Source organism: Mustela nivalis (assembly GCF_964662115.1).
Source record: "Mustela nivalis genome assembly, chromosome: 17".
Taxonomy (NCBI): Eukaryota; Metazoa; Chordata; class Mammalia; order Carnivora; family Mustelidae; genus Mustela; species Mustela nivalis.
Genome location: NC_139036.1, coordinates 3,501,160 through 3,520,923, shown reverse-complemented (window position 1 = coordinate 3,520,923; position 19,764 = coordinate 3,501,160). Strand labels below are relative to the sequence as shown.

Below are 19,764 nucleotides of genomic sequence, written 5' to 3'. Positions count from 1 at the left end.
CAGCTGGGCCAAATTCTGGAAAGCCTTCTATTTTTGTGTACCTCAGGTAGAGCCATTTTCCCTTGCCTCTCCCCTTCCCTCCCACCTACCTTCTGCAGAGGGTACACCTCCCACCCCCTAGCAGGTGGGCCCCAGGAATGGCCGGGCCTCCTCCGCTGAGGACCGGACCTCCTGCAGGGGCTCCCAAGAAAAAGTCCCAAAGCAATTTTAGAGCTCACAGACAGCGACACACTAGCACATCCCCGGGTCCCCAAAGCAAATTATGGACAGAGTTTGACCTCTCTTTTGATCTCCCTTAAAGACCTGAGCTGGTCCAGCATCTGCTTCTGGAGCTTTCTCCTGGTGGGTAGCCACTAGCAGTCCAGGGCCTCCAAACAGTTCCGTAGGATCTGGCCCATCCCTGGAGCACAGACCCTGGGTCTGCTCAGTCTGCCAATCTCCAGCTCAATTCTGTCTCAGCCAGTTTTGCCCAGAGATCAGTTCCTCAAGGTCCCACCTCCAGTGCTATGTGGAGACGAGGGACAGAAGGCAAAGACGGATGGTGTCCCTGCAGGCTGAGACGGCTCCCAGAGGGATGAGGGGGGCAGTGGGTAGGGATGGGGCATGACTTCCCGCAGGGGAGTTCCACCCCCCACCGCCAGTGGGGACCTGGGCAGAAAAATGGAAATAATTTATGTAGTTATTTAAAACATTATTTTCCTACGTGTCAAAGATCATGAAGTAGAGGGGCACCCCCTTGGCTCCGCGGGAAGCGCGTGAGACTCGCGATCTCCATGTCATGAGTTTGAGCCCCGTGTTGGATATAGAGATTATGTAAATAAATTAAACTTAAAAAAAAAAAAAGGTTAGAAAGTAGAATGAAGTAGGATGCAAACTTCCAGATGAATTTTCAACGTAAAACAAGATGTTTCAAAGAAATTTCTCACATCGAGAAAAACTGTCTAACCCCAGACTCTCCTGCGCGCCCCCTCCCCGCCCCTGCCCCATGCTGACCTGTATGAATCCTTCCCCTCTGTGTTCAGCATCAAATACTATGGAATACTAGTGAACGCTACATCAGTGGAAATTTTTGAGAACCATCAGACTCTGGAGAAACATCTAAATTCCTTAGCCTGGCCTTCAACACCCGTGACGACGGGATCCTCTGCCCTATGCCACCCTCCTATACCCTATCTCGTCCCCACAGAGCTGCTCTTCGTAGCACCCCAAACAATAAAGAGTATGTCAAGCTGGTTGGTGCCTTTGTGATTTTCCATAAGCTTCTCCCTTTGCCTGGAATGCTCCTGCCCACGCAACCATCTGGCAAACTCCTACTCATCCTTCAAGACCCCACGTAAAGGGCTCCTCTTCTGTGAAGCCTTCCCAGCAGGCCCGAGCGGAATGAGTCAGCTCTTCCAGGCAGCAGTGTCTGTCCCCGTCCTCGTGTGGGGCTCTCTGCATTTCACCTTTCCCCTAATCTGATGGTGGGGGCTCAGAGGGGAGAGGCGGATCATTCATAGTTATTTCCTCAGCCCTGAGCATAGTTTCCAGCAATGGTGAAGCATCTAAAAATACTTTGTTTGAAGGAGCAAATGAACAAAACTTATTCTGACGCCTTTCTTTTTTGTTTTTGGAGCCCAGATAGGGACGCTAGCATTTTCTCACCAACTTTGGAAAACGCTCAGAAAGCCACTCGTCATAAAGAAGAAAACAAAATTAACTCCACCTCTTTTTGCCACCAGTCACATCTCGTAACCCGTGTCGTTCTACTGGGAACTCACCAGACCCACGTGGTTCTTTGCCTTCAAGGCAGTAATCGAAGTGGCCAGGTGGGGGGAGGATGGGGCGTTGGAGGGTCCAGCCGGGTCGTCCAACAATTCCAAAAAAGGGAGCGACACACACCACATTGCAGGCCCTGTGCTAGGTCCCGCATTTGTGGTGCTGCTGTTATGAGCCCATTTCAGAGATGAGGAAGGTGAGGCACGTAATTTGCTCACAACCCTACGGAGGATAAGTGACAGCTGGGAGTGAAACTCAGAGAGTCGAGCTCGGGAGTGCATTCTCCCAGCCTCACTGCTGTGTTGGCACCGTAATGGTCGTTTTGGCTGAGTATGAAGCACGAGGCATAGGCGGACCGTGCCCTTTGACGACCAACCATCCCAGTCCCAGGCTCTGGGATGCCCTCTGGGTTCATAAGAAGCTGCCCAGCGTTACTTTGTACAACTCCCAGACACAGGGGGTCCAGTCTCCTCTTTGGCTGTGGGTGTGATCTGTTTGGGGGTTGGGGGTAGGGAGGGGGCCTACTTGCTTCAGAGTTCTCAGCTGCCAGCTCAGGAAGTAGGCTTCCTTCTGCATGCCCCGTGGCTGAGGACTGGCCCGCTTCCCCTGCCGGGTGTCTCCCACAACAGCAGCCCAGGTGGGGGAAACCAGTGAGACCACTCTCCTAGGGCGTTCTGGGCAGAACCGGCTACCTTCAAGGACACCTGTTCCCCATCCAGGACATTGCAGGGAGAGGGGACGGCAGATGCACAAATTTAGGAGTGAGTAAAAGCTGGGCATGAGACTTGTGTGTGTAATGGGGAGGGAGTGTTCCTTCCGTGGTGAAAGGCCTAATCGCCAAAGGAGAGAAATGGGCTGTTTTCCTCGGATTTGCAGACGCGCTCTCAAGGACGAGGAAACACTGCCACCGCGTGGCTCCCAGGCGCACACCGTCAAATTCTCTGATTCTGTGTCATCGCTGAACCTGAAACAGTCTTACTCAAACAGCTCAAGAAAAGCCTCCTGAATGTGGAAACGGTGCTTTCAAATCAACTTCTTCAAGAAGCCACTGCCTGGGTGCAGGTCCCGGATTTCCCACCTTGTTCTACAACGCTGAATCTAAGTGTTCAGCGATTCCCATCCCAGGGATCCTTCCAGGCCAGTGAGGTATCACACTGTGCCCAGGCCATTCCCTCTGGGGGTGGGGAGGCTTTCTGTTTCCGTGCTGGGTCTGGTCTCCCTGTATCTTCCGCAGAGGGACAAACCCAAATTCGTATGTCCTCACCATCTTTAACCTCGGTGCTTTGGGGACAAGGCATCTAACCTCTCTATTCCTAGTGACTTCATCTGGAAAATGGGCAGGACGCCTTCTTGAGGGGTTCCTCCTGGGCAGGAACAGGTGACGTGGGTTGATGCCCGGCACATCCCAGCTCCTCATAGGGAGGGAGCCCTCTTCTTCCCCGTCTGCCCTGGACGGCCGGTTATTGCTGAGCAAGGAACAAGCCCGGAGTGGAGGTCAGCGATTTGATACCCGAGAATGACCTGGTCCCCCAGCAAAGTTCCGTGAGAACAAAAGTACTCCTCGCGGCAGGCTTTGGGGGGGGGTCACCCTTCTTTCCAACTGTTGCCTCCGGGCCCTGGGTTTCCTGGGGATTGTGATCCCCGCGTCTCCTCCGCGAGCAGCAGGCGGCAGGTGCGTGCGCTTGAGCTGGGAGGGGCCGCCTGCATTCACCCCCCCCCCCGCCGCCGCTCCTTCTGCGGGGGCTGTGTGTGTGTGTGTGTGTGTGCGCGTGTGTATAATTCAATCCCCGTGGGACTCAGAGTCTGGCCTCACCCGCAGCTCGGCCGATTGGCTGACGGTGTCAGCTCCCCGCCCTCCGCACCCCCGCGTCCCAGGCGGCTCAGGCCCCCAGTGGCGATCTCTGTTTACCGAGAGAGCCGGTCCAGGTGGGGCTCCATCTCCGCGCTCACTCCCCTCGGGGGGCCCCGCCCGCGCAGCAAGCGGGGAGGACACCTGGCCCAGCTGCTCCTTGTCCTTCCCCTCCCCCCACCGCCCGGAGAGGTCGGGTAAGGGGGAAGGGATGCGTGTGGGAGGGGGAGTCCCAGGCCCGGGAGATCCGGCTGTCACCCGGGCCCGGGAGCTCGCGCGCACCCTGGAGATGTATCCCTAGGCCTAGCTCCCCCTCCTTCCGCCCCGCCCTACCGTGCCCCGGGGACGTGCCCACCCCGGGCCAGCCACGGGAACCCGGATCTCAGGGATGCCCAGGACCCTAGAGGAGGCACAGACGTGGTGTGTTCCCCCTTCCCCAGACGGCGATGACTCCCAAGCCGGCCGGACCCCCGGACGGGGGCTGGGGCTGGGTGGTGGCGGCCGCAGCCTTCGCGGTGAATGGCCTCTCCTACGGGCTGTTACGCTCGCTGGGCCTTGCTCTCCCTGACCTCGCGGAGCACTTTGACCGAAGCACACAGGACACCGCGTGGGTCAGCGCCCTGGCCCTGGCGGTGCAGCAGGCAGCCAGTGAGGGGGGCCCCGAGGCGGGAGGCGGGAACTGGGGTGGATTGGCGGAGATGGATGACCCACCTGATGACCGGACTCCCTGGGAAAGGGCGCCCGGTGGGACCGAGTCCCAGAAAACGGAGGGTCTCTAGGTCAAGGGGAGGAGCTCTTAGGTTGGGGGAGACGTTTTAGGCCTGGCCAGCCTCCAAGGAGAAGTGTTGGATCAAGTTTGGGGCGCAGAGGCGTGTCTTCCGTTGACTCCGCCCCCTTCCAGGCCCAGTGGGCAGCGCCCTGAGCACCCGCTGGGGGGCGCGCCCCGTGGTGATGGTCGGGGGCGTCCTCACCTCGCTGGGCTTCGTCTTCTCGGCGTTCGCCCGCAGTCTGCTGCACCTCTACCTGGGCCTGGGCGTCCTTGCCGGTGAGGGGAGAGGGGTACCGGGTCCCCAAGGGGTGATGCTGGAGAGGGGCGCGCTTCTTGGGGGCTGGAGGCCCGAGGGGCGGGGCCTTCCGCGACGGGCGGGGCCTCTCGCGACGGGCGGGGCCTCGGAGGGGCGGGGCCGGGATCGCCGGAGCCCGCGTCTTGAATCCCGGTCCTCATCCCGTGCCGTCCGTCCGCAGGCTCCGGCTGGGCGCTGGTGTTCGCCCCGGCGCTCGGGACCCTGTCCCGTTACTTCTCCCGCCGTCGAGTCCTGGCCGTGGGGCTGGCCCTCACGGGCAACGGGGCCTCCTCGCTGCTGCTGGCGCCCACCCTGCAGCTCCTCCTTGATTCTTTCGGCTGGCGGGGCGCCCTCCTCCTCCTCGGCGCCATCACCCTCCACCTCGCCCCCTGTGGCGCCCTCCTGAGACCCCTGGTGCTCCCTGACGACCCCCCGGCCCCACCCCGCGGGCCCTTAGCCGCCCTCGGCCTGGACCTCTTCGCGCGCCGGGCCTTCTTGGTGTTCGCCCTGGGCACAGCCCTAGTCGGGGGCGGCTACTTCGTCCCCTACGTGCACTTGGCCCCTCACGCTTTAGACCTGGGCCTGGGCGGGTATGGGGCGGCGCTGGTGGTGGCGGTGGCTGCGGTGGGGGATGCGGGCGCGCGGCTCATCAGCGGGTGGCTGGCGGACCAGGGCTGGGTGGCTCTCTCGAGGCTGCTGGCGGTGTTCGGGGCCCTGACCGGGCTGGGGCTGCTGGCCGTTGGGCTGGTGCCCTTGGTGGGCAGCCGGGAGGGCTGCGAAGGGGCCCTGCTGGCCGCGGCCGGGGCCTACGGGCTCAGCGCAGGAAGTTACGCGCCCTTGGTGTTCGGGGTGCTCCCGGGGCTGGTGGGCGTCGGAGGCGTGGTCCAGGCCACCGGGCTGGTGATGATGCTGATGAGCCTCGGGGGGCTTCTGGGCCCTCCGCTGTCAGGTAAGGGCCCGAGCGAACAGATCTGCTCGCAACCGTCCTCTGCCCGGGATCCCAGGCCCCTAAATTCCTTTCCCCTTCCTCACAGGCTTCCTAAGGGACGAGACGGGAGATTTCACCGCCTCCTTCCTCGCCTGCGGCTCTTTTATCCTCTCTGGCAGCTTCATCTACATGGGGCTGCCCGGGGCGCTGCCCTCTTGCCGGCCAGCCTCCAGGCCGGCCACGCCTCTCCCCGAGAGGGGGGAGCTGCTCCCAGCTCCTCAAGTCGCCCTGCTTTCCCCTGGAGGCCCCCAGTCCGCTCTGGACACTGCTTGTTGACCACGAGTTCGAGCCCCACCCCCAGCAAAGAATTTCTATCCAGTTTCTTGCAAGTTCCAACTGTTAGCCAATCTGGGAGGATGCAAACATTCCTTCTACGTAAGATATTAAAGGGGGCCCCAGGGGGGCTCCATCAGTTAAGCCTCTGACTCTTGACGTCACTCAGGTCATGATCTCAGGGTCCTGAGATTAAACCCTCGAGTGGGCTCCCTACTGGGCATGCGGCGTGCTTAAGATTCTCTCTCTCTCTCTCTCCCCCCCCTGCCCCTCTTCCACTGTCACTCTTTTTTTCTCTCTCTCAAAAAACAATAAAAACACAGGGAAGCTCGGAGAAGTTGCCTACCTGTCAGCTTCAGTGTGTTGGGATGAGGGCTCAGGAGGGAGGGGGCCATCTGCCCCATCCGGACCCCCCAGCTAACCCCTCCCTGCATTTCAGGCTCCTTCCCCTAGCCCAAGGAAAATGCTGGACCTGACTTCAGCTCTTGCTGTAGCAGCTCCTTCTCCCAAGCCACCCTCCCACCCCTGTGTCCTCACCACTGTCCTCTAAGTCTCGGGAGACAGTAGGAAAGGGGAGGTCTGCGGGCCAGACGGAGGGGGTGTGGTCCAGACAGCAGAGTCCAGGGTTAAAGTGGGGACCTTCCCTCCACTTCTTAGCCACGAGCCCACTTGGCCAACCCAAGCACACAGGCCCCAGCTCTTTTTGAGGTTCTGATGATCACCCCATTTCCTTATTGTTTTATCTCAAAAGGGCATCCCCCTTTCCCAAGCACCTGCCCGCAGAGAAGGAAGCTGGTGGGCGACACTAGAGATCACATGTAAAACATATTAAGTCTCTTGGCCTTTAGTTGTCACAGCTGATTCACAGCCCCCGGGGAGAAGGCCGAGCTCCTGGATCCTTCCATAAAGGTTGTGGGAGCAAAGAAGAGATGAGAGTCCTCAGCAAAATACTAGGGGGTTGGTGCACACCAGGCAGGATCACCGCCCAGCCCAGGCCTGCCCTGTGGGGGAGCGGATCAAGATGCTTAAGGCACTGTGGTTCTGTGGGCACCAGGATGGGCCAGAGGAGGAGAATCTGGAGCTGCCGAGCTCTGGCCTCTCGGTCTGACAGCCCCTTTGTGCAGTTCAGTCCTCTCCCAGCGTGTCCCTGGTCCGAGAGACTGTGGTGTCCACTGCCTCTGTGACAAGGTCCCGGGGCTTGGAGGCAGAGGCCGGGGAGCAGAAGTGAGGCAGAGTGACGAGGATTCCACTTCCTGCCAGAAGGAAGGCCCCGGCCACCACGAAAGAAACTGTGTAGTCGCCTGTCACATCCCGGAGGTAACCTAGGTCCAAGAGAGAAAAAGAACACACGTGGGTGCCCCACTTCCTGACACTTATGAAGGGAAGAGCATAGTCCTGAGCCCGTCATCTCGGAAGAGTTTGAACTCACTTAGACAGAATGGGATGAGCTCGAGAACTCTGGTGTCCCAAGGTTTCTACATGTCATTTTTGTAGGGAAATTTCAACCTCTTTCCTGCCTTCAGGAAGGGCCTCCAAGCCAGCCAGCGGAGACTTGGGTATCCAGATGGGGCCAGTGCACCTGTGCCTTTCTTTCAAGCAACTGTGGCCTTCGTGTCTACACTTTCAGTTAATAGTTAAGAGGAGAAAGTTAAGGGTCTGAAGGTTTTGGCATCTGGGCTGTGGAAAACTTTGACCCAACAGCTCAGACAGCTGGCGGGGGGCCCAGTAGGCTAAGGGAAGAGCCAGACACCTGCAGGCAACGTCTGGCTGGGTCCAGCCAGGTCCTCTGAGCACCCAAGGTACAGATACCTCTGAGCACCGGGTATCTGTAGATACCCAGCCACGGGGCCCTCATAGCTCCTCAGAGTCTTTCCACGGCCCCTATTTCCTTGTCCCTGGACCCACTTTGGGGCTGCTCAGATTGGCCACGGAGGCCGTGTTCTGTGCCATCCCCAAGGGCAATATTCATGCACATTATAATGTCACTAGTCCCCTCCCCAAATTGCATGACATGGCTATGATGCACACCCGCCCACCCCAGGAAACCCGATCCTCCTTACCTGACAGAGGAGCCCCCAGCAGCCCCCCAATGCTCTCGACCATCTGCACCAGTCCCAGGGCACAGTATATCCTTCCAGTCCCTACCAGTTCAGGCAACACGGAGAAGGCCACCGGGGTCAGGGCCCCTGATGTGAAGCCATAGGCCACGGCCAGAGTCATTAGGGCCGTAGGAGCACGAGCCACAGGGAACAGGGCCAGGGACACCCCCGTCAGGGCAGTCCAGAGCATCAGCATTCGTGCCACGGGTCCTGGGACTGCATCTCCTAGCCACCCAGAAACCACACGTCCCACGAGGTCAGAGACAGCCACCACTGAGAGTAGGAAAGCAGCAGACAGTGGGTCCCAATCCAGGTCCTGGAGGTGGGCCAGCAGGTGCACATAGGGAATGAAGTAGCCAGTGTTGATGAGCGTGATGGCAGCCGTATAACGGAGGAAGGGGCCGTGATGCAGCAGGGAGGTGAGCTGGGCCGCGGGGCCGCCCACAATAGGGTCCTCCCTCAGGGAGAGCGGGCGGAGGAGAGCACCACAGGCCACCAGGTGCAAGGACAGGGCAGACACCAGCAGTAGGGCCCCCCTCCAGGCATAGTGGCTGACCAGCCACTGGAAGAGTGGGGCAAAGGCAAAGGAAGAGAGGCCCACGCCGGTCAGTGCCAGCCCTGTGGCCAGGGATCGCCGTCGAGAGAAGTAACGGGACAGGCAAGCCAGGGTCGGAGTGAAGGTCAAGGCCCAGCCAGAGCCTGTCAAAAAGGAAGAGAGAGGGGTTGGGGGACTCTTAGGGCTCCCGGGGCACTGGGTAATCCCACCACGGTAGCACAGGCCTGGTTTTCGAGCAGTACGACCCTGTGTATTTTATTTCCTCTCCCAGCCTTGGTCTCCTCTTCTGCAAGACAGGCTTAAGACACCCGATGGGACTGTGGAGGCTTAGAAATACTGCATGCACAGTAACTAGATCCCAACTTCGGATCTATACCTCGGGCTATACCACTTCTGGCTGTGTGATCTCCGTCTGCCAAGTTACACAAGCTTCGAGAACCTTTCTTTGCTTGTAAACTAGGATTATGGCTTCTACTCTGCAGCCACGGTGCCTAGCATAACTTCATGGTCATTCTTCCTCAGACACTCCAGCCCCACCAGCCCCAGGCTTGCAAATTCTGGTCTCAACATCTCTGAATTTCTCAATATCCCTGCTCATGCTGATCACTTTAGTCAACGCTCTCAAGACGTCCTTCCCTTCCGGGCACAGGCGCTCGCCAAAACCTTCCATCGGCTCCTCCTTAGCCGCTCAGAGCTGGCAGGAAGAAGGTGAAAGTCGGGAGGCAGCTGGCCTCTCCTGCCCTTGTCCAGGGTCTCACCTGAGAGCAGCCCGATACTGAGGTACAGGTGGGTCAAGGAGGTAGCAAGGGAGGCGAGCAGCATCCCCGACGCAGCCAAGATGCCCCCCGCCATCACCACGGGCCTGGGCCCGTACTTCGTGCTCAGGGCACTGCCCACGGGACCTGAGAAAGAGGAAGACAGTCGTGCGAGAATCTCTCCGGCGTCCTTGGCCAGTAGCCTCCCCAGCCCCGTCCTTTCCTCCCCAGCGTGCCCGCATCCCCCTCCCGGTCCCACGGAGCAAGGCGGACCCGGGCGCGGCACTCACTCCCGAACTGCTGCACGGCGATCCCTATGGAGGCGACCCAGGAGACCCGCGCCGCCGGCTCTTCAAACGCTGCCACCAGCTCCACGAAGAAGACGCCGAAGGAGCGGAGCACCCCGAACACCAGCGCCGACTGGAAGAACGCGGAGAGCACCACCATCCACCCCCAGCCCCCGTCGGGGGGTTCGGCCCTGGGTGCCATCGGCGAGGGCACGGGGCTGCCGACACTCCGCGCAGCCCGGTTGGGAGCAGGGCGCGGGACCCCCCACCTCTACTCTCCCGGCCGCCCGCGCGGCGGAGGCCAGGCTGCTGCCGCTGCTGAGGAAGGCACCGACGAGCCCCGGAGGCAGGGAGGCTGCGGTGGACGCCTAAGCCTCTCCCCGGGCCCGGGCCGGGCAGCCTAGGTGGGGAGAGCGGGCGGCCTCCGCGCCAGCGGCTCCCGGGGGCGGGGCTCCGTGGGCCGAGCGCAGCTGGTCGAGGCCTGGGCGGCACCGGCCCGGGCGGGGCCCCGACGTTCAGCCTGGAGTCCGGAGGCGGCTCTGGGGTTGGGCGCCGGCTCTGCAGCGCGCCAGCCTCCGTGCGGGTTATCCCGCCGCCTTATCGCTGCGGTCCCTGAGGTCATCAGCAACCTGCCGGTCCCAGCTGTCATGCCTGTTCACCGCTGGCCAGTGGGGAAGCCGGACCCCCGGAGCCGGGGAGGTGGAGCCAGGAGGGCAGGGCGGGGCTTAGAGCTCGGTTCTGGACCCGGACAGTGAGTGGGGCGCATGCGTCAGGAGGGGGCCCTCGGAAGGCGGACTCGATGGGCCCCGCGTGACGGAGGGACCTGCCCGGAGGCTGTTGCATTTCCCGTCCACCTCACCAGCCGATCGGTCCAGGATCCCGCACCAAGACCCTCACGGAGGGAGCTCATGGGGGTTGGGGAGGGTTGGGGGGGTAAACCGGTTCAGGAGAGGACACTAACTTTCTGAATGAGGGGCCCACTGGCAAGGTCAGGTCGGGGTGAGTGTAGGGGTTCTTCCCTAAGACTCAAACGAAATACCTGTCCCAGCGCCCGTGCACACTAGAACCCCGATGCCCGGATCCCCGAGGGGCCCCGGGGCCGAGGAAGAGACTGGGGAAACGGACTGTTGGACTGCGGGCACTTGTGTCTTCAGTGGCGACTCGGTTCCTGTTGCTTCTGTCCTCGCTAACAGGAAATCTACAAGTCACAGAGACCAAAAATAACTCGGGAGAGGAAGGGCGGCCGTGGATGCACTCAGGGCCTCCCAGCACCACCTACACCCCCTCTTCAGTGGGGTTGAAAGCTTTTCCTCCGCCCTCTGGTAAAACTATTTCCTAACAGCAGGTTCTGATCTCGTGATGGGGTTGTCGAAAGAGGGTAGCTCTTATCACGGGGTGGTCAGCCCCTCCTATTCAACCAGTATCCAGTCTCTCCACTTTACATAACACTAATGGCTTGGCTTTGTTTCTTCCTTCTAATTCCTGCCCCTCAGGACTTTGACCTTGCAACTTGGGCTCAAGGGCTCATATCCAGACAAGTGACACATGAGAGGCTGTTTTTTGTCCGTTTATAGAGAGTGTGCATGTGCACGCGAAGGTGGGGGGGGGGCTCTGGGGAGGAGACCTGGGAGCAGAGAGTCTTAAGCAGGCTCCTTGCAGAGTGTAGAGCCTGACATGGGGCTCTCTCTCTCTCACCATCCTGAGATCATGACCAGAGCTGAGATGACGTCTCCGGGGCGTAACCAACTGAGCCACCCGGGCACCCCTGGGCTGTGTAATTTTAAAAAAGCATATTGAGTCCTATAGTTTTAATTTTATATGCAGGAAATAAAAATTATCATACCCCCCCAAACTTTGTTAAGTGGGGTCAACATGTTGGGTGGTGGGAAATAGGCCAAGACGAGGCCATCAATGTGGCTGTATACAGGGACACAAGTGCACAGAGGACATAGGATCACCAAGATGTCGAGCTTCTCAGTTGGTTTTCCCGACTATAAATTGGGGATAATAATGGTACCTACTCTTGAGGGTTATCAGGGGAGCGGAATTCGAAAGGCCATGCACAAGAATGCTTAAGTTTAGGACCTGATAGGTACTGCAGGCTAAGTAATATTGGCTGATTTCATTTTCAACGGGGCATAAACTGAAGTGGCCAGGGTCCAGGTGGGGAGGGAGGTTTTAGTGTAGGCTTTTTGTTTTATGTTTTACTTAGAAATAGCTCTAATCTAGGTCATGAGTTTTAAGATGGAGAAACAAAACCCCACACTGTAAATGTGGGCAGGAACTGAAGGCCATGTTAATAGACTTATTCCCCAGATGAGGAATTTTAAGTCTGAAAAGGGAGGGAACTTAACAGAATTGTGACCCTCTGCCCCCCAGCCGAACAGAGATGCACACCCAGGACACAACGGGACAGGGAAAGGGTGGGAGAGAAGCACTGCCTGGGTGCTGGGTAGATTCCAAGGCCCCATTGCTGGGGGAGGGGCAGAGGGGCCTGGGGGGGAGGGGTAGAGGGGCCTGACCACAGGCTTCACCTTCTCCCTGCCATCTGCATGCTATTCTGTCCTCAGGGGACCCAAGTCCTGTCCATTTTCCTTGGGGGGCGCTGGTGTTGGTGTTGGGGGGGGGGGTTGTCCCAAGCATTCAGATTCCTGCACGGATGCATCCCCCAGGCTCCTGGTATTATTAGTGGCTTCCTGGTTTCTCCCTGCTGCCTCCACACCTCAGGCAGGAAGTGACTTCAGAGCCACAGGATGCAGGTGGCTCCGGAGAAACTTCATGAAGTCACTGGTTCCTACACAATGAGCTGGAAGGCAAGGGCAGGGGAGAACAAGGGCTATCTGAAGCGTCTGATGGGATGGGGCAGTCGAATGGGCACAGAACACGAGACGGGATCTAGGAGGGAAGAACCCTCCCCCCCTGCCACGTTTCACCCCATTCCCAGATCCTCCCAGGCAATAACCCGGGACACAGTAGGCAGCACAGAGAGTCATCTTTATTCCAAGATTCAAATCTTGCAAGATCTAACATTTCCACCCCTATGAGCGACCTCCACCTGCCCATCCAACTAGGGGAAAAAAAAAATCAATCATGGTTCCTTCTAGTATCTCTCTGTTGTGATCTCTCCCTGCTTCCGTTCTGCAGTGGGGAGGAAGAGGGAATGTTAAAGAAAAGTTGCTTTCTCGCTGGTTCTCAAGTGGCAGCGATTAGTCCTGACCCAGCTCATGGAAGCCCACCTCGCAAATTTCAAAGTGCCCCTTACCCTCCATCCATACCCCACAATCAAACAGGTCCCAAGACAGCAGGGGAAGGACTGTAAATGAAGGCTTCAGAGTATCATCTCACATTCCAGACATTCCATCTAGTTAAGAGGCAACCCCATTCCCAACTTTCTACTTACCTGACCTACAATGGAGACTGTGCCCCTCAACCAACCTCTTAATCCTACCCAGACATACTTGGTCAACTAGAAGGACCACCAGTCAATTACTTTCTAAATCTTGTAAATCTTTAATCCCAGCAGTAATCCCAATCATAATCACAAACTACAGCAAATCCAGAAAGGAACTCAGCCCCTTTTCTCTCCCTGTGGAAGGTTCTAGTGCATTCACCAGTTCCAGACAGGAAGGCCAGGTCACAGACCTAGCTTTTCTAAGGTAAGAAAGATACCTGTAACTTCTAGAGGGAAAGAAGTTTCTGAAATCTGGACACTTGCCAGATGATGTCCAAAAACCCACTAAATGAAGAAGGAACTTGTCTCAGGTAGAGAGAACCCCAAGGAACATTGGAACCCAGACACCTCTACAGTTAAGGACTGGTCATGGCTCTTTATCTCTTAGTCAAGATAGAGTTTAATAATTCTCCCATAGGTCATAGCATTCTTTGAGTCTGGGCAGAATCAGAAAAGGCTGTGTCATCTCTGATAAGGAAGGGATCAACCCAGTGCTGAGAACAGGCCCCAGGGGGAGGATTCTGAGCTCAACTAAAGCAGAGCGCATGGCAGATCGACACAGTGGAGCCATACCGAGGTGACCAGACCTCCATTTCCGGCTCACCAAACAAAGACAAAGACAAAAACAAAAACAAAAAATGGTCCTCTAAGTCTTGGAACTAGAGGGGAGTCTATATGCAGTTCTAGCCCGCTAGAGAACCTACAATACCCAGAATACCAAAGAGGGTTCCTGACCCAATTCCACAACCCCACATGTCCCCAGAGCTGCCCTAGAACAAATAAGGTTCCAGACCTAGGACTGGGAGGGACAGTATACAGAGAGACCCTTTCTCCATTCCCAAAGCACGGACAAGCACACAGGAGAAACAACTCTGAAGATGAAGTTACCACAAGCAAACACATGAAACAGTCAAGCCAAAGGAGACAGCCAAGTGCTCATCTCTGCCAGCAGAGCTGTGACCCCACACACTTGTGCTTCAGGCCACCTTGGATCACACTTCTGGAAGGGGGATGTGGGAAATGCCATGGGATGAAGGCCCTGGTGCCACCCACAGGCCTCAATAAATTATATTTACAAAGAAACCAAAGGAGAGGGGCGCTGCAGGTGGAGGGCCGTCCCTCCAGCCTCGCCCCCTGCCCGCCCCGCCACCCGCAGCTCCCATCTGGCTGTCTCCTCGGAAACAACTTGGATTGTGGGGAAGAGGTTTTGACCAGCAAAACGGAGGCAGATCAAGAACGGACCTGCCACCCCTGCTCTCCCCAGCGAGAATTCAAGGTGGTGGCTGTTTCTGACACCCGAGGGGCCTCGCACGCCCCCCACGCCCAAGCCCGCAGCTCTCCGGGTGTCCGGGAAGCTCGTGGGATCCGGCCGGCGCGCGCAGCTAGGGCCCCCCCAGAATGTGGTAGTGCACTTTGGTGTTGGTCGCCGCTCCATGCTTCTGGCGCAGATGCAGGCGCAGCTGACTCTTGTGCCGGAAATGCAGGCCGCAGGGGTCGCACTGTACGGGGACAGCCAGGTCAGCTCCCGCCCCCTCCCCAACCACCCCGGAGGGACAGCAGTCCAGGCCAGCTCTCCACGGGAGAGAGGCTCCTCGGTCCTCGCGTCTCCCTAGGTCCTCCTCTGGGGCCGCAGAGCTAGGCCCCGCCCCTTCCATTCCTAGCTCCGCCCCCCGGACGCGGCCCAGTCCGGAGCCTAACTTCTATGCGCGCGCGCGTCCCAGCCCCGGCCCCGCCCCTTATCTTCCAGGACTCCGCCCACTTCGGAGAGCTCCGGGAGCCCCGCCCCCAGGTAAGAGCCAGGCCAGGTCCCGCACTCACGTGGTAGGGCTTCTCCCCCGTGTGGATGCGAACGTGGCTCTTGAGGGTTTGTAGGTGGCGGAAGCGAGTGCCGCAGGTAGGGCAAGGATAGGGCTTCTCCCCGGTGTGGATCAGCACGTGCGCGCGCAGATGCGCTACCTGGGAAGGCAGGGGGACCTCAGACCGCGCGTCCGAGAGGCACACCCCCAGTCCCCCACGGCGAGCCCCGCCCTCCGGCAGATCTGCCCGGAGCCCGCTCCCAGACGCGCCCCGCACCTGCACGAAGCGCGAGCCGCAGGTCTCACACTTGTAGGGCTTCTCTCCCGAATGGATGCGGCTGTGCGTCTTCAGGTTGGCTGGCCGGTTAAAGCGGGCTCCGCAGATGGAACAGTGGTAGGGCTTCTCCCCTGAGGGCAGGGAAGCCTGGAGATCAGGTCCTCGGCCTTAGGACGCCCACGAGCACGAGGGCCGGGACTTTCTCCTCCCTTACCTGTGTGCACCGTGCGGTGACTGGCCAGGTTGCCTTTGTAGCGGAAGGCAGACCGGCAGAGCTGACATTTGTAGGGCTTGTCCTCATCCCCGGGAGCCAAGGGGTCCAGCCCCGATGAGCACCCAGCGACTGCCTCACAGTTCTGGCAGCTGAACGGTTCACTTCCTGGGAGGGGGGTGGGTGGGTAGTGACAATTCCAGTGAGTCCTCAAGCCACACTCCTAGTGGGTTTTCTTTCCCCCCAACTTACTGTTAAGGCTCTGGAGCTCATTCGACTTACTCAAGGTCCCATGGTTCATAAGAGGCCAAGCCAGGATCTGACTTCGTGTGTCTGACTTCAGACTACTCTGCTAATCTCTTCAATAGTGGTGGTGGGGGCGCCTGGGTGGCTCAGTGGGTTAAAGCCTCTGCTTTCCGCTCAGGTCATGATCCCAGAGTCCTGGGATCAAGCCCCGCATCGGGCTCTCTGGTCAGCAGGGAGCCTGCTTCCCTTCCTCTCTCTGCCTGCCTCTCTACCTACTTTGATCTCTGTCAAATAAATAAATAAATAAAATCTTTAAAAAAAATAGTGGTGGTGGTAGGTAGAGGTCCCAGGTGCTGTGTTAAGATTCTGTTCTCTCTCCTCTCTTGGACCACTGCTCTGCTCAACAGCTTGCCAGAGAGGCCCTGCCAAGCCTGGGCCCACCACTCAGCCCTGATGGGAATAGGCCGGAAGTTCCCAAACTTGGCGGCTCATTGGAAGCTTTAAAAGAAATACTGATTCCTGGCTCCCACATCCAGACACTCTGATCTGTGGGATGTGACCTGGGCAATGGGGTTTTTAAGAGCTCCCGAGGTGATTCCAGTTTGCAGTAATTGGGACCGGCCTTTCCTTTTAGCCCAAACTGGCCTTGAGCAGCCTGAGGAGAAAAGCCAAGGACATTGGTAAAAGGAAGGGCTCTGACCTGGTGGCGGACAAGCCCGCCCAGACTGCGATGCAGAGGTCTCTTGAGCCGGGGCTGTGAGGAGGTGGGGGCTATTGACTGGAGCCCCACATTTGAAGTGTCCCGTGACAGCAGATGGAGAGAGCCTAGGCAGGTGGCAAGCCCAGAGAAAAGGATTAGGAGAGATTTTATTGGGGGGGGGGAGGCATTCTGGCCTGGAGAATTCGGAGCCAGAGGCTGGCTTACCCTCTGGAGGTTAGCCAACACTGACCAGTGAGCCAGAACTGGTGGTGCTTTGGAAGTCCCACCCCCTCCCTCCTGGCTCCTGATCTCCCAGCTGAGGCCAGCCTCTGCCAGTTCTTGAGGTTCCAGGGTCTGTACCTGCTCTGGGGACCGGGAATGGGTCCTTCTTCACTGCCGCTGCCGCTGGAAGCCTCGTCGCCGCTGGGGAGCCTGGCTTGGGGGCACAGTTGGCCAGCACTCCTCTCCCCCGCCAGGCTCCCTGCTTGGGCGGCCTGAGAGTTTAGCACGATGAACTTGTACTTTTTCCAGTTGCAGGCCTTGGGGTCTGGGCTGCCTGGGCTGGGGGACCTTTGACTGCAGCTGCGAGATTCGGTAGGTGGGTCTGGATGCCCTTCAGAGCGCCTGGGGCTGCCTGGTGGAGGGGCCGTTGGGGGCCTCGGGGGTTCCGCCTCCAAAGGCCGCAAGGAGATGCCCAAAGGTTCATAGCTGGGAAAAGTGTGATGGATATTAGTGCTCCTTCCTGATCTTGACATCTACCCGTGACACCTGGGATGCCACCTCACTCAACAGAGGACACGGAGTGGGGGCCCCCTCACCTGGCCTGGATGAAACGGTGGCAGGCCTGAACCACGTGTTCCATCTGTAAGTAGGTGGCGGCCGCGAGGACCGCCGGTGCAGTGGCAGGAGAGAGGCGTAGACGTGACGTGTACATAAAATCCAGGAGAGGAGCGAAGCCTCCGGCTTCGGGGCCCCCGGGCAGGGAGAGCACATCCACCCCCACGCCTGCGCGGCCTCGGAAAATCGAATAGAAGAAGCCACTGCAGAGAAGGCAGATAGGCTACGTCAAGGCCCAAGGAATCCACCGACACACGCAACACGAGGAAGCTCCATCTCCTCCCCATCATCCCCCCAGTTCCCCGACGCGCTCCACTCGACGCTCAGCCTCCTGCTCCCAGAAGGCTTGGCTCCGGATCCCCTCCCGGATCCCCTCCCGAGGACCTTATGACACCACCCTTTCCCATTGGTCCCGCCCCACGCCCCCCCCCCCCAGACCCTCCTCGAACCTGCAGGCGATAAGAACCGCCTTGTGAGCTCGCAGGGGCTGCCCTCCGACCAGCAGGGTGACGTCGGTGAGGATCCCGCGCAGGCGCAGCTCGTTAAGGTTGCCCAGCACGTCGGAGGAGTGGCGGGTGAACTCGCGCACGTAGCCCAGCGCGCCCTCCGGAGTGCGGGTGGAACCCATGGCGACGCAGGCCTGCGGGTGCCCGAGAAAGGGCTCAGCGACCTGGGCGGTGCTCAGACACCTTCCCTCCGCAGTTCGCCCCTCCGGCCGACGTGCAGCCCGGGCCGAGCCCCCCAGCCCGGCTCGCGCAGCCTCATGGAGTCCGTCTAGTGCTTTCCGCCCCCAGCCCACCGGCGCTCGCCTCCCGGCTAGACTCCACTGTACCTGCGCGGGGTGGATGTTCCTACGCCGCGGCGTCGACGGCCTGCGTGGGGTCTGGCCCACGGCGCCCTCGGCTCGACTGCTCGTGCCGCAGCAGCACCCCGCTCCCCTCAGCCTAACCGCGCGCCTCAATCTCAGGTGTCCGGCCTGCCCGGGCACCCCGGGCGGCCCGCGTCCACACCCCTCTAAATCCCACCCAGGCACCCTCTCTGAAGCACAGAATTCCACTCCTGTCTGGTCCCGGACCCCTAGTTCAGCCCAAACACCGGGCCTCAATCTTCCTACCATCAGCAACCCTTTTCGGGAACCCAGGAGTCCGGCTCCCTCGGTCCGTCGTTCTTACCCCCGTCCCGCAGGGGCTGCGGCCGCTCTTCTCGGGGGGCGGGGTCTCGCTCCCCTCCTGGCGTCGGCTCCTTTATCTGGCCGGGATGGCGGGGGCGGGGGTGGAGGTGGGGTGAACGCCTGGGTCTGTATCCTTCCTTCCTCCCTCGCTCTCCAGATGGCGAGCCCGGGGCGGGGTCTCCGGCCAGAGGGCGGGACCTCAGAAACCCTGGGTGGTCGTAACGTAAGGGGTCTCGGGCAACGTAAAGTGGGACCGGCGAGGGGACACTGGCACTGGGGAGGAGGCGGGGGATAGCGATATTGGAAATAGGGGCGACCCGGGTCGTCGAGGGGCCGGAGGCAGCGAAAATCCGTGTGTTGGCTTTTGAAAGGGGGGTGCCTGTCAACTGGAGAGTGAATACAGCGGTATTCCCCCTTCCCACGGACGGTGTCAGGGGAGATAAAGGGGAACCCAACGGGGCACCCGGTTTGGGGAGGCCCCGGCGCACTCGCGTGGGGTCCCAGACAGCGGGAGGGCGCGGTGCGAATGACAGGGTCCTCTAGCAGGGCCTGCAGAAAGGGGGGCTCTGATCGGGCGGGGCGGGGAGGGGACGGATATGATTTCTAGTTCGTTTCCTTCCATTGTCCTGCGACCGGACGGCTCCGCCAGCTGCTTCCCCTCGAGGAGGTGGGGAAAGCCCCGGCTGGGGGTCGAGAGACGCTCAGGAGACCTGGGCGTCCGGACCCTCGCTCCCGACTCCCTTCTGAATTCTTGTAGGGATCCAGAGACACAGACTCCCGCCCAAAGCCCGCTCGCCCTCCCCCAGTCCCAGCTCACTAAGGGCCTCGGGCACCCGCCCGTCGGCTACGCTCGGAGGCTGGCGGGACGCCCCGTTCCAGCGCGGCAAGTAGGCAAACCCCCCGCAATGCTCGACTCCTTCCACGAGGGGGCGGACGAGCACTAGCCTCGCCTTGCCGTCTCCACCCGGCTGGGGTCCACTCGGACCAGGGCGCAGGATCCCTTCGGTCTCAGAGGCGGACGCCTTCGTCCTCCTCCCCTTTGCGCTGGTTGATTTTGTTCCTCTGTCTCCTGGGGGGTGGGGTGGGGGGGGACGAAGGCTGGGCGGAGGGAGGGAGAGTTAGGCGACAGAGGGGACTTCCCTCCGAGGCTGGGGTTCCTAATCTGGGGTGAGAAATCCGTGGGCTCTGGGAGCAAGGGAAGTGGTGGGACCAGGAGTGGGGTCTGAGCCCTGGGAGCTCAGGGTTCTCTTTTCTCATGAAGCTATACCCTGTTATCTGTCGGTAGAGGTGAATTTTTAGCGAACATTAATCTGAGGGTTGGGTGGGATGGACAGAGAGAAGGAAAATCAGGGAGGGCCTCAGGGGTAAAAGGAGAGAGACAGGGCAGGAGGGGCCCGATCACCGATAACCCTAATTGGAGGTTCCTGATCTGGGAGATGGGCACGA

General features: G+C 59.6%; 3 protein-coding genes across 6 annotated transcripts; 1 reads left to right on the top strand and 2 right to left on the bottom strand.

Moving 5' to 3' along the window:
* Window positions 1-3,623: 3,623 nt before the first annotated feature.
* Window positions 3,624-6,266, top strand: SLC16A11 (solute carrier family 16 member 11). Of its 3 annotated transcripts, none has more exons than XM_082707919.1 (5): window positions 3,624-3,804; window positions 4,048-4,255; window positions 4,509-4,652; window positions 4,853-5,620; window positions 5,706-6,266. In XM_082707919.1, exons 2-5 carry the CDS (start codon window positions 4,054-4,056, stop codon window positions 5,933-5,935), a joined length of 1,344 nt encoding a protein of 447 aa, XP_082564045.1. In that variant the 5' UTR covers window positions 3,624-3,804; window positions 4,048-4,053; the 3' UTR covers window positions 5,936-6,266. The 3 variants fall into 3 exon arrangements, with proteins under 3 accessions (XP_082564045.1, XP_082564043.1, XP_082564044.1); XM_082707917.1 differs by having other exon boundaries at window positions 3,721-3,799; XM_082707918.1 differs by lacking the exon at window positions 3,624-3,804 and having other exon boundaries at window positions 4,089-4,218.
* A 494-nt stretch (window positions 6,267-6,760) lies between these two features.
* SLC16A13 (solute carrier family 16 member 13) lies at window positions 6,761-11,476 on the bottom strand. Its single transcript, XM_082707920.1, has 4 exons — window positions 9,633-11,476; window positions 9,346-9,489; window positions 7,993-8,730; window positions 6,761-7,254 (listed from the first exon to the last, which is right to left on the bottom strand). Exons 1-4 carry the CDS (start codon window positions 9,829-9,831, stop codon window positions 7,058-7,060), a joined length of 1,278 nt encoding a protein of 425 aa, XP_082564046.1. The 5' UTR covers window positions 9,832-11,476; the 3' UTR covers window positions 6,761-7,057.
* Window positions 11,477-12,604: 1,128 nt separating this feature from the next.
* BCL6B (BCL6B transcription repressor) lies at window positions 12,605-19,382 on the bottom strand. 2 transcript variants are annotated; one of them, XM_082708322.1, is made up of 9 exons: window positions 18,320-19,382; window positions 17,597-17,787; window positions 17,129-17,350; window positions 16,671-17,018; window positions 16,311-16,435; window positions 15,368-15,532; window positions 15,154-15,284; window positions 14,899-15,036; window positions 12,605-14,579 (listed from the first exon to the last, which is right to left on the bottom strand). In XM_082708322.1, the coding sequence occupies exons 2-9, from the start codon at window positions 17,773-17,775 to the stop codon at window positions 14,463-14,465; spliced, it is 1,425 nt and encodes a 474-aa protein (XP_082564448.1). In that variant the 5' UTR covers window positions 17,776-17,787; window positions 18,320-19,382; the 3' UTR covers window positions 12,605-14,462. The 2 variants fall into 2 exon arrangements, with proteins under 2 accessions (XP_082564448.1, XP_082564447.1); XM_082708321.1 differs by having other exon boundaries at window positions 18,262-18,398.
* Window positions 19,383-19,764: the final 382 nt, after the last annotated feature.

Excerpts from the sequence above, each read along its gene's own strand:
- SLC16A11 (XM_082707919.1), top strand. The coding sequence starts at position 4,054 with ATGACTCCCAAGCCGGCCGGACCCCCGGACGGGGGCTGGGGCTGGGTG. Across the intron at positions 4,256-4,508 it reads GGCGGTGCAGCAGGCAGCCA|GCCCAGTGGGCAGCGCCCTG; the intron begins GTGAGGGGGGCC and ends GCCCCCTTCCAG. Across the intron at positions 4,653-4,852 it reads GGGCCTGGGCGTCCTTGCCG|GCTCCGGCTGGGCGCTGGTG; the intron begins GTGAGGGGAGAG and ends GTCCGTCCGCAG.
- SLC16A13 (XM_082707920.1), bottom strand. The coding sequence starts at position 9,831 with ATGGCACCCAGGGCCGAACCCCCCGACGGGGGCTGGGGGTGGATGGTG. Across the intron at positions 9,490-9,632 it reads CGCCGTGCAGCAGTTCGGGA|GTCCCGTGGGCAGTGCCCTG; the intron begins GTGAGTGCCGCG and ends CCTCTTTCTCAG. Across the intron at positions 7,255-7,992 it reads GCTGGGGGCTCCTCTGTCAG|GTTACCTCCGGGATGTGACA; the intron begins GTAAGGAGGATC and ends TCTTGGACCTAG.
- BCL6B (XM_082708321.1), bottom strand. Across the intron at positions 17,019-17,128 it reads CACCGTTTCATCCAGGCCAG|CTATGAACCTTTGGGCATCT; the intron begins GTGAGGGGGCCC and ends CACTTTTCCCAG. Across the intron at positions 14,580-14,898 it reads CGGGGGAGAAGCCCTACCAC|TGCGACCCCTGCGGCCTGCA; the intron begins GTGAGTGCGGGA and ends GTCCCCGTACAG.